This window comes from Anneissia japonica, unplaced genomic scaffold (assembly GCF_011630105.1).
Source record: "Anneissia japonica isolate Jap-2015-1 unplaced genomic scaffold, ASM1163010v1 scaffold288010_len917306_cov203, whole genome shotgun sequence".
Taxonomy (NCBI): Eukaryota; Metazoa; Echinodermata; class Crinoidea; order Comatulida; family Comatulidae; genus Anneissia; species Anneissia japonica.
This window is the reverse complement of record NW_022715767.1, coordinates 904,945-917,400: the sequence shown is the minus strand read 5'-3', so window position 1 is coordinate 917,400 and position 12,456 is coordinate 904,945. Positions and strand designations below refer to the sequence as shown.

At 35.1% G+C, this 12,456-nt stretch overlaps 1 protein-coding gene across 1 annotated transcript in view; it reads left to right on the top strand.

Annotated features, from left to right (window-relative positions):
• Positions 1-981: 981 nt before the first annotated feature.
• The window catches only part of LOC117109358 (N-alpha-acetyltransferase 35, NatC auxiliary subunit-like), a 26,503-nt gene continuing 15,028 nt past the window's right edge, over positions 982-12,456 (top strand). The window contains exons 1-8 of the mRNA XM_033251670.1: positions 982-1,121; positions 4,613-4,661; positions 5,390-5,489; positions 5,980-6,166; positions 6,766-6,933; positions 8,019-8,129; positions 8,591-8,641; positions 11,424-11,507. Coding sequence (XP_033107561.1) covers positions 4,619-4,661; positions 5,390-5,489; positions 5,980-6,166; positions 6,766-6,933; positions 8,019-8,129; positions 8,591-8,641; positions 11,424-11,507 — 744 coding nt within the window. The 5' untranslated portion in view covers positions 982-1,121; positions 4,613-4,618. The remainder of the gene's footprint in view (positions 1,122-4,612; positions 4,662-5,389; positions 5,490-5,979; positions 6,167-6,765; positions 6,934-8,018; positions 8,130-8,590; positions 8,642-11,423; positions 11,508-12,456) is intronic.

Below are 12,456 nucleotides of genomic sequence, written 5' to 3'. Positions count from 1 at the left end.
AATTAGCGCCCCTCAACTGATCATCGAGCCCCCACCCCCAACTTTACCTTCGCGTCCCCATCAGCCTCCCACCCCCATTTAAAGACATCTAGATATGCCACTGACTACATGGCCAGATGAGCCACCAAATCGTAACCAGCCTTCACCATGCCCTATTTTTGGCAGTGAAGGGACGCTACCAATAAACTAAACAATCAACAAACAACAAACAACCGGGTTCCTGGGTTGATTTGCAAGGTACTACATGGCTCAACTGTTTTTTACTTATGGGTTAATTGGTAAAATCGCACACAAATAATACGACGTCACTGACAACACCGGGGACGGCAACTCGATTTGGAGATTAATTTTCAGAATAAAGTTATACAAAATAACTTCTAATGACGAACTATTGTCTACAGTTGTCTTTGTTGGTCATTCAATTGTCATTTTATTTATTTTTTCGGTGATATTACCATTCTCAATAATCCATAAAACACCCATATAACAACGTCATGTTAGATCGATCGGTGGGGGACGCCGCGCCGTGGTGACGCCGGTAGGGTCAACTTTCGTCGGAAGGTATCAAGATGATAAACAGTTTCATTGGACTAAATTCTTACTTATGTTAACCACATGCTTACTTCAAAATTCAAATCACGGTCAAGTAGTTAAAAATCACCTTGATTCGTTTGCTAAGAAACTCTTTGTAACGCAAAGTAATTTTGCTTAGGCCTACAGCTGCACCTCCTGGTTCTCTTGGCTTAATGTCGTTTAGAAAAAAACGAATTCGATTTACAATCATTAATACTAGGCCTACCTGAATAATAATCAATGAAGTACCGTAATAGTAGGGAGATGTAAATCTCCCCAGGTACTACCGTACTGTAAAATTAATGATATACTGTACTGTATACGAAATCAATCAATTAGTGGATTTGTGATTTCATCTGCGACTATGGCGTTTCATACCTTTGGCGTTTCATACCTTTGGCGAGACAAAACGCCGGTCCAAAACCATCGAACATCGTACATTACCTAGGCCTTAGGTATCCTAATGCCTATTTTTGTGTCTGTATTCTTTCCGTGCAATCCCCGAAGTTGGCGAGCTGATATTCAATCAAGCTGCAATATATAACTTGGTATGGATATTTATCAATTTATTTACCAGATGAATTCTTGGCTAGGCCTAGGCATGGGTCCTAGCTATAATCTAGCACCGCCTATCCTCCTAAGTAGTAGGCCTACTAGGCCTAGTATAGGCTAGGCCTAGCTAGGCCCTAAGCTACACATTACTTAGCCTACATACAGGCCTAGGCTAGCTCTCTAGGCCCGGATCTTATTCTACTCTAGCCAGGCCTAGGCATCATAGGGGCCTAGGCTTTTGTAGTAAGCATTCTACTAGTAGTAGTACTAGGCCATTACCATCAGGCCCGTAGCCAGGTCATTTCAAGGGGGGGGGGGTTCTCTGGGCGTGGGATCCAGGGGCCTGCCTAAAGGCCACGGTGAGGTCGGGGCAGTTTTTTGTGTTTAATGGGTCTATATAATGTTATAAAAGCAGTTATGTTTTGAAAAGGATATACTGTATGTAATAAAAAGGTGGTAATATAATATAATTAGAAAATATTTTCTGAGAATTGGCATGTTTACGGTAAATCACACCGAAAAACATTAAAGAAAAAACCCTCATCGCATAATCAATATCAATATACTCAACACATTTATTATTATAAAACAAAAAAAGGCTATTCTTCTTTCTTCTTCCTCTCCTATACTTCTTGTTCTACTACTTCTTATTTACTCTCATTTTGTACTCTGAAAATAATAGTAGGCCTACTATTTTACTACATATATTCTACAAATCTACAAATATTGTCATTACTACTGACAGGGCCATCGTTAAATGAAGTCAGAGTAAAAAACATAGTATCATATTCAATACGTCATCTAACATCATGGGAACCTAAACTTTAATTTTAAGTTCTTAATTGTTCCAAAGGTTGTGGGCACCACTTGAGGTGTTATGGCGCACTGTTGCTGACGCAACCTTTGGGCCGTTTGTACCAATTAAATAAATGAAATGAAATAATTACAATTATTTGTATTATTTTAAGACTTTAACATAATACATACTGATTAATATTAGCTGAGATTTGATGCACATTTCAGAATTAATGATCGTTTTTAGTATATCTTACTGAATATTTATTGTCTACCAAATGAAATATGAATTATATATGAATCTTTAAAAATACAATTTATACAATATTAATCTTGTTTTTATATAGATAAATGTTCAATAAATTCTATCTTTCATAAAAAAAAAAATCGAAATTCAGCACGTCTATTTTTATCGTCGAATCTCAGGACTTTCAACGGTAAAGCTGGCATGCCTGCCTAGGTCTCAGGCCAACCAATAATAATAAACAAAATGTATTTTTTTTAAATATAGGCCTATGGCGCATCCTGTACAATGCACTTTAACTTTTACAACAAAAGCCTAGGCCTAGTAGTACGTCCTACTCTACTTAGGCCTAGGCCTACACTAGTTTGTTGTCATCGGGGTATAATTCTGTCTCTAAATGAACGAGGAGCGAACCAAGCTAGTCAACATCTAGGCTAAGCTAAATTGATTTTGTAATCAGTAACCCACCTTAAAGGACTATCTGTTTTTTTCTTCTTTGCAACACCGGACGAAAAAAAGTCAGAGTTATTCTACGTTATGATTCTTTATCACTAAAAATTAACAAACTCCGGTTGATGCACTCCGTTCTGTTGTGTGTGTCTGCTGTTGAAAACAAACTTCCTAGCCTAATTTTGTGACTGGCTATGATTACTGAGATGGACCATGTTGATTTATTAATAATATTTTGTTTGGGATGGAAAAAAGGAGATTCAATTTTCCAAAAATGCTCCATCAGCACATGGAACCTTCATTCTGATCAACAGTCCAACCTCTACACTAATGTCACTAATCTTTATTCCTTGTACTGTAGATGAGGAATTCAGTGTTGGTATGAGATCCTTCTCTACCGGTATCCTTCTATAGAGAATGCAACATGAATAGTTAATAGTTACAGTACCTCCTTCAATCCTTAGACCTGTGCACCTTCTGATTCCAGTGAGCCACCACTATCCTGATACCTTGACGACATACCATCTCTGTGAAGAATTGTGGGATTCGTCGCCAACACATAATACTATCTTCCTTGTTACTTGGTTAAACTTTTTCCGAATGTTTCATTCAGATCAGTTGATCCGTTTTCAAAATATGCGGTCAGGGACGTTTTCCATTCAACAGTTGCAGTGAACTTGGTTTTCGTTTTTTTTTTTTCTTTTTCCACTTTATTTTTTCCACTTCATTAAAGTTATATTGGTTTCTGTGATTATTTTTACTTTATAACTTTTAACGACTTTTCTTTTTGTTGCAATTTCAACTTCATTTCTCATTAAAGCGATGGAGAAAAGCCCTTTGTTCTGTTGTTCAAACAGACATTTTTTTTTTTCTTGCACATATTTTTCCTATGTTTTTGCACTGTTTTTTTCTGTCCGTCACTTTGGTCACTTCCCATGCTTAGAATTTTTCCGTGCTTTGCCGAAGCATAGGCCATATATCAATCATATGCCTCCTAATGTTTAGTGTCAATCTATGGTGGGGTGTGCGTGTGAGGACCAGTTAAAGTGATTTAAGGTCAGACAGTCTACACTGGATATTTCAAAAATAAGTCAGTTGATGTGAATGAAACCTAGGGAAAGTTTAATCAAGTTACAAGGAAGAAATTTTTATGTGTTAGTGACGATCAAGTGAAGGGTAAATTTCAGGGTCTTTTAAATTTTTGAGGACCCAGACCTAAATATCTCTTTAAAAAGAAACCAATGGGTCTAAATGAAACATTCTATAATACTTTGTAAAGGTGTTGTAAAAAAAGTGATAAAATGTTTGTGACGATCTGTAGTATGTTGTGAATCTGAGTGCAAAAAGATAGGAAAAATATAAGGAAGAAAAAAGAAAGAAAAAAAAAATCAGAACAAAAACAATGGCTTTTCCCAGTACTGCTGGGAAAATCCAAAAATGTTTTTTAATAATAATAATTAGCTTTGTTTTAACACAGGAAAACTTGTTTTTACAAAAGTTGTTCTTCTACAAGTCTGTGGAGCGAACACATTAAAATTAACAAATTTGAATGCAATTAAAAAAGCAGTAGCTTAAGGCTACCATTTAGTTAACTGTACTGTACAACTTAAAGAAAACCAAAAACTACATTAATATTAATGTAACAATAATAATGGCAATTGGTGGAAGAGTTTTTAACATATTCAAGCAAAATTATGGACATAATTATGTTGCAGTGAATGGAGATCATTGAATTATTAGTTAGTGCAGTTCACAGGATAAACGACATGTGCAGGTTAGCAAATCACCGATAGCAACCATAAAATATGCAAACATTGCCCTATAGACATGTTTTTTTGCTTTAAAAGGAACACTTTATAGCACTACAAACTAATATTATTTTTAAAAATTCATTTAGTGAGAATTGTCTGGCATTCTTGGTGGTTTTTAGAAAATTGATTTTGTAATCTCTGAAAATGTACTTATTCTTAAGATGCTTTATATTTTTTCATTTTTAAGGACAAGATGGATGACAAGACACCAGAGCTAGGTTCTCCATTATCACAAGGTAGGCATACAGGGTGTACATAAAAGCAATTATTATTTATGATTGCTTTGGTTGGTCTCAAATTTTGAGCTTACGAGTACGTTCTATGATATCTCAAAACATATAAAAACGGCCAAAAATTGCCTAGGATCTCTAGGCGCCAGGTATCCTATTCCTGGATTTTCATCAAGGATTCACCTCTTGAATATGTTTCTGCCAAGTGGGGGACGAATGTGGGGGGAACGAATTGCAAAATAATGAAATCTTGTGCCATAGGCCCAAGCCTTAGCGGGGCCCGTCCAGGGCCCTGATGGTGGGCCCTTGGCGAATCCCACACTACATTTTCAAAATCCCAGGAATTCCAAATAAAGGGTCTTAGAGAAGGACTTTTACAGATGGAGTGTAGACCACCTCAGCCATGGTTGGGCCGGCTGAGATAAGAAAATTTATGATCATGGCACCTGGTTGGACAGAAATGATACTCTCATACTTAAATTTGAATATAATTTTTTTTTTCTCCACTTTTAAATTGTGCACAGCCATACTTGAATAAGAACATTAAAATTAAAAGATTATTAAGTACTTTTATTAAATACAAACTATTTTACATTTAAAATAAATATGTAAATGTTATATTTTTTTTTAAATTTTTACATTGACTAGCAAGTCTAATCATGGATTCAACATATTGTACATGTATTAACTATTACCTGTATTTTACACTTTCTCTTGATTTTGTATATTTGAAGAATGCAGTGCACAACCTCTCTACAACTGGCTAGATGTAACAAGTGCATTCATTGAAGCAACCGATGAGCTTAAGCAAGGAGAACTTTTCCATGATTCCAGGTTAGCTAAATTTCTTATTTGCTATATTTCATTTAATAATAATAATAATAATTAATAAATAATAATAATAATTAATAAATAATAATAATAATAATAATAATAATAATAATGTTTTTATATAGCACGAATTACAATTAAGTCTCTGAGATAGCAAACAGTACAATTCAATTTTAATTGCTATTTTGATTTAAGTAAGCATGGACCTATAATATTTCGACTTTTTGAGTCATCCCAAATGTGTTTGGGACAGGGTTGTAGCAACAGTGCATTGATATTATGAAAACTAAGCTTAACCCAGTTATGATATAAACAATTTTTGAGCTACTGTAGTGTACAATAAATTTATAAACTTCATAAAATACTATATATTAATAATTTATAGTAAAATTCTATATTTTTTATTAAACATACAATTTACACTAATAAAAAGCATATGATTTTTGTGAGAATTTTCTTTATACATTTATTTATTGTTTTTAAATTTTCACAGTTTTGGATTATTTGAAGCAATGTCTGCGATTGAAATGATGGACCCTAAGATGGATGCTGGAATGGTTTGCAATCAAAAGAGTGAAATCCTAAATCTTGAGCAGGGTATAGAAATGGGTAAAATCATCATTAAAGATATTGCATTACCAGATCAAATTGCAATAATTGATACAACATTTGCCTGTTTGGTACGTTTTTAATTAACTATTTCAGTTATTGTCGGAAAAATTAGCTTCCACTGGAAATTTTACAAAAAACATACAGTGGGCCTACAGTAAAAAATAAAACATATATACAAGATTAGTATGTAAAAATATACACACAATACAATAACTATGCTGTATGGGATATGTACACAACATACTGATAACTTAAATAGGCCTAAATTGCACTTAAATTTAGATATGTAGACAACAGAATTGTTGGTTGGTGTTTACTTTAACATTTCATCTTCAAAGTTCTGTAGAATGGAGCAGTGAAATTGATTATTCTGCTTTATTGTTTTTTTTTTTTATTATTTCCTTGTAGCAATACGTTTTTTCGTATTTTGTTTTCTTTTTGTTCATGTAAAGTCCATAGAGGCAATGTGATTGTATAAGACTTAGATTATTATTATTATTATTATTATTATTATTATTATTTGCTATCACTACTATTGCAATATTACCATTACCAACACGACTGCTGCTGCTACTACTACTTAAAACTAGAACCATCACTCTTACAACCACCACTTTTACAACCACCATGATAGCACTGTTAAATACTATTATTTGTTAATATTCAGGTCACATGGCTTGAAGGCCATTCTTTAGCACAAACTGTATTCACAAGTCTGTACACACACAACCCAGATATCATTGAGGATCGCTGCATCAAGGCTTTCACACTCGCTATTCTAAAGATGGTAGACATCATAAAGGATAAAGTCATCAGAGCATCTGTGTATGAAGAGGTAATCTTTTTTCTGTTAAGTGTACATTATCTGGATGTTTTATTTCAACAGACCTAGAAGCATGAATGAGAGGTATATTAGGGAGCGTACACATCAGGGTTAGAGGCAATAGATGACGGCTTGTCAGAAGGCTACCCACGCCTTTTTTTTACTATCCACATGCCTCATTTTTGTGTGTCGTCATCGTTTTTCAAGTCAGCAGAAGTTGTAATTTCCCATCCACTCTGAATGTGTGGTGAACACACATATTAGCTTCTCAAAAAGGTGTATTTTCCTTGTATGTAAAAGACAGTACATAAATTAGGGTTAGTTGATACTGCTAGTAGTCAGTGGGGTGTCCTCTTTTAATGAGATTTAAACATCTTTCTGTTTATGGCTAGGTTATTCATAAGAAAACATTCAGTATATTATAATTTCTTCCATAAAAATACTAATTTATATGAAGACTCCTTAGAAAAGTTAAGGCACTGAGATTGATGATTAATAGGACGTTCTTTTTCTTATTGAGTCCACACACTTGCTAGCTAGTTTGTTTCAGCCAGAGGTAGACACACACGACTTTTACCTTAACGTTAACGGATGACATCATAATTTATTCATCTTGCGTTGAGAAGTACGCTAATTTCAGAATTTTACATGCTCGACGTACGTTAGTTACGGGTTTACGCAAGCGTATTTCGATTTGTTTACAAAAGGGGCGGAGATATCACGTTGCATGTTGGGTACTAACGTTGAAGTTAAGGTTAACGTTGTGCGGCGAAAACTACCTAATGTTGCTAGCACAATCAATGTACTCTGTCAGGTACATCAGATCTTTACAAGATGTTGACTTGATCTTGTCTTTGGTGGTGGTATAGTTAGCGTTATCCAGGACCCAAGTCGAAATCAACAAAAACTTAATTGTTTTGGTTTTGATCATCATTGGAACTTAGTTAATAATTTTTAATGAACAATTCAGTGTATTTGATATCAAGGCTTGAAATCCAAACACAAAAAGTTGCTTAAAATTTCAAAATGTTAAAGGAAAAAAGAAGATAAAGAAGTAGTTAACTAATACACATGTATTTTTAATACAATTTTGGTAGGAAGACTTCCAGCCACTTTTGTATGGTTTTCAGTTAGCACCAAAAGTAACAGAGCTGCGAGTTTGTGGGATGCTTAAAGAAGTTGAAGAGGAGTACAACAAAAAGATCAAGGTAAACCAGTATTTGACTTGCAAGTTGTACTGTAGTGCGCTTGGTACCTATCCCTAGCACTATCTATCTCCTTCTATATACATCTACAAACTACTTCCCAACACTATCTATCAACAGCCTTCATAGGATTTTCTACAACAAACAACAAAGTCCCACCCCAGACCTATGTTTCAGGCCCTATGTCCACATTCTTCTCCACAATGCTTTGAACTAATTTCTCCCTTGTATGGTCCTATGTATTAATCCTTCCCTAGCACTCTGTAATAACTTCTTAGTATTATCTACCACCCCCACCCAACAATATATATCAGCCCCTGGATAACACTATCTACAATCAAACAATATCTAAATCAAAATTTAGACACCAAGATCACATGATATTGTATTGACCAATAACTGTTCTCCCATTATGTATTCATGTAGTTGCTTTAAAAACAATTAATAATGTTATTCTCTTTCAGAACACAAGAACACGTCCAACAGAAAAGAAAGATGATGTTAAAGAATTACAGGTAATTTTTTTTTTATTTGGCATGCTTATAACAATGGTACCTTAGCAATTTTTACTGTGTTTCTTCAATTACAGACACTCACCTAAGCAAGAGACATTTACCAAGGTAGTGACATTTTTTTCAAATCAAATGATATTCGCATGTTTTTACCAATAGTCTACCGGAATTCAGCTTCTTATTAGTATCACTATCCACAGCCAAATATAATTGGATTTGTTCATAAAAAAAAAAAATAAAAAAAACAGATCACCTGGAAAAGGCTTTCCAACTTAGGACCATTACAAAGTTGATGATGTTGGTGTGATGTAACACCACAGCCTGTAGGCTCTTAACATTATTACCTTGGTCACTGGAACAAATGCCTGTACCACTGTTAGACACAACAGACCTGCCAACTGTCCTGATTTAATCGGGATTGTCCAGATTTCTGATGTCAAAAACACCAAAAAATTAGGATGTCCCTATCTTTAAAATTTTCTAGCCTTCTAGCTTTTCTAGAAAAAAAAGTATGAAAAAATGCTGATAATCGACGAAAAAACTATTTTTTTTTTTCATCTTGAGCACCGGGAACAAAATCATTACAAGTGTGTTTTTTCTGCACGTAACTTGTGTAGTGATTGGCTTACTACCTTTATAGAGACCTTGCAATAAACCCACCTGCAGAAGAAAAAAACGCTTCCCTCACATGTGCTTGTTGACAGAAGTCACAGACTTAGACTATTCAATCGGTGTAGGCGTACATGTTTAATTTGGTTCTTTTTAGATAATAAACAATGTATTAAATATGATAATAATAATGTATGTTACAAGTTAGTTAGGATCCGATATAAAGGATCAGGTATCAATCATCCATTACAATCCACAGCCCACGTGCTTGAATCGGTTGAAGCAATTCCTGCCGTCGTACCACAATCGCTCTACAAGGCCAGAACACCCAGGCTCAATCTGTTGCTAATTCCAGGCTATCTCATTCAACGAGGTGTGTCTTTCAGTTCAATCTCACCCTCCAATGAGCCGAACTAGCCGCAATGAGACGATTTCCAGGCTACACCAACGTTTCACATTTCGCCCTAGTAGCTAACACTGAAGAGAGCCACTTCCACCTGCTGCACTGTTATATACGCAATCAGCCAAGTATGGAAGGCCATCGATCCATAATAAATCGTAGGAAAGCCAACACGGCAAAATACTCGTAACAATGTACTATGAAGGAAAATAATAGGTTATGACCTAGACTTCAATTGGCAGATGTTTTAGTCCTAGCCTACTAGACCCTAGTCTGACTAAGCCTAGGCCTAGACCTAGGATTCGTCCTAGGCCTAGCCCTAGCTGGGCAAAAATGGCTAAGGCCTATTGAAATAAATATTGTACAAACATATCTTTTATGTAAAATTTAGTTTCTGTTATGGCCTTTTTGTGTCAAAAATTTGGCTTTCGTCATGTGCCATTCATCAGTGTCATTTGTCTAAATACTCAAACGACATTATGAGGTAAGCGAAACAAGCAATATACCGTGCCCTTTATGATGAAACCTTTAGGCCTACTGATTAAAACGTAACTTAAATATCTGTGTTGGTTGTGAGGTAAATTAAATATACAGTACATTTGAAATTAAGTAACTCTTGTTTTTTATTTAAAGCAACTATACAGGAATTAGGATATATAGTTACCATCTTACAAATTGTTTGGGGTGGGGGCGTGGCACCAATGAATAGCGTCCCTATTTTTAATATCCGAATGTTGGCAGGTATGGACATAATTTTATGCTTCTAATTGGTTGTACCAACTTTCTCCAAAACCTTCATATTTTCATTTTTAACTCTGTTGTATTAAACACCTTAATGTATCTAACAACTTTATACTACAACTTATACCCGATTCACACGTGAAATTAAATTTAACAAAAAGTAACAAATTGTAACCGAGCGATCTCCCGAGTTATTCCTACCGAGATAAAAAGCATTCACACGCGTCTGTAAGGTAATGTCAAGGTCGTGTAAAATTTACTCAGTGTTTATTCAATTAATCATTTTTTCCCCTACTGCAATATAGGTCTAGCCTAGGCCTAGTTGAGAACCCCTGTCACAGATGGACTGTTGAACTCACCATCACTGTAAACATTCGAAGCAATCAATGCCCTTAACAACTGCTGTAAACTACTGTACTACTAGACTACTACTACTACTAAACTAGGCACAACTTCCAATGTTTCTGTTGACTCTTGATATTACTAGTAATAGTACTAACACCATCCCGACGTTCATTTTATGTATATCTTCTTCTTCTACCATTACTAATTAACATCAATAACAAGGGTAATGCATTCATCATTGAGAAAAACTAGGCCTATCTATTTCTAGTTGATCAGAATCGTCTGCAGAAGGAAGAAAATTCAAAGAACCCCGTGAAACACAGTAGATTGTTGTTGTGTTGAAATCCCTGCGCATGCGCAGATACATCCATGCTACATCTCGGGAGCTTTACCAGCCTCAGCGAGGCTGGTAAAGATTACCGAGACGTTCCGAGATTTTACAAGGATATTACACGGAGGTACTTTCACACGTGCCGTAAAATGTTACTTTTGGTTACATTTTGTTACATTTGGTAAGATTTTTGTACATGTGAATCGGGTATTAGGTTGTGAATAGGATTTTAGTATGTATTATTTATTCTTGCATCACACACTTATATGACATTGTTTGACTCATCAGATATGAAATCTTTAATATCTGATGTTCAGTTCTTGTTTTAATGTTGAAGTTATATTTTGTTATGTTTGTAGCATGAGCAATACATGGCTGTCCACACAAGGATTAAAGCTACCAGAATGATCTACACAACTCTGTTAGATTTGAACAAAAAAGAAGTAAGTTACATTTTAAACTTCAAATTTAAACTCATTTAAAACTAATTTGAAAACTTTTTTTTTTTTAAATTTTTTTTTTTTACAAAATCGCTTTAATTGGCTTAATTGTTCACTGCGCCTTTGATAATGTTTTTTGAATTGGCGCGTTATAAATTTCTGCTTATTATTATTATTATTAATACATTTCATTATAACAAAGATTATTTTATAAAGTTACAGAAGGGTTGTAGCTCTAGAAAACTGAGGGTGATTGGTAGAAATTTATGGGTGGGTGGTTATAATGTAGGAAAACTCCAAGGATGGGAAATGTGCTTAATAAAGGTGGGTGGAGGGCCATGAAATTTTCTTTACACTGTGTTGCTTCGCTCACCATAACTACATCCCTGATTAAGGTACAGTACTTTCAGAGTCGTGTTTGAAGTGGATCATAGATTTTTGCTGTTAACTTAGCAGCTTATTTTGTGATACGTATCACACTCAAATAATAGTACTATATCACATAATGCTGTCAACTGCCCCTGCACTTCACATTTATTATCCCCGATCATTGAATCACACACCTATGGAACACACATCCTTAATAACTGCCTGGGGATCACCGTTCCATAAGTGGTTGGTACTACCCATTTATAATCTTGGGTAAAGAGAAATGATGTAGAGTGCCTTTCCCAAAGACACAAGCAAAGCGTGCCGTGAGAGACTTGACACCCTGACCTCAAGGTTGAATTTTAGGCTCAGACTGTAACTGCCCCATCAATCGCCCTCCACAAAACGCCTTACTGCTGTAGCAACACACAATAGATGTACTGTTGTGCAAGGTACAATTTGTATGTCCCTTAAGTCCTGTCCAGACTATCAAATTTGATTTGACGAAAACATGTGACATGCCTAAATATGGTCATGATGACATCATATCATAGGCCATATATAGGCACACCATGACTATATA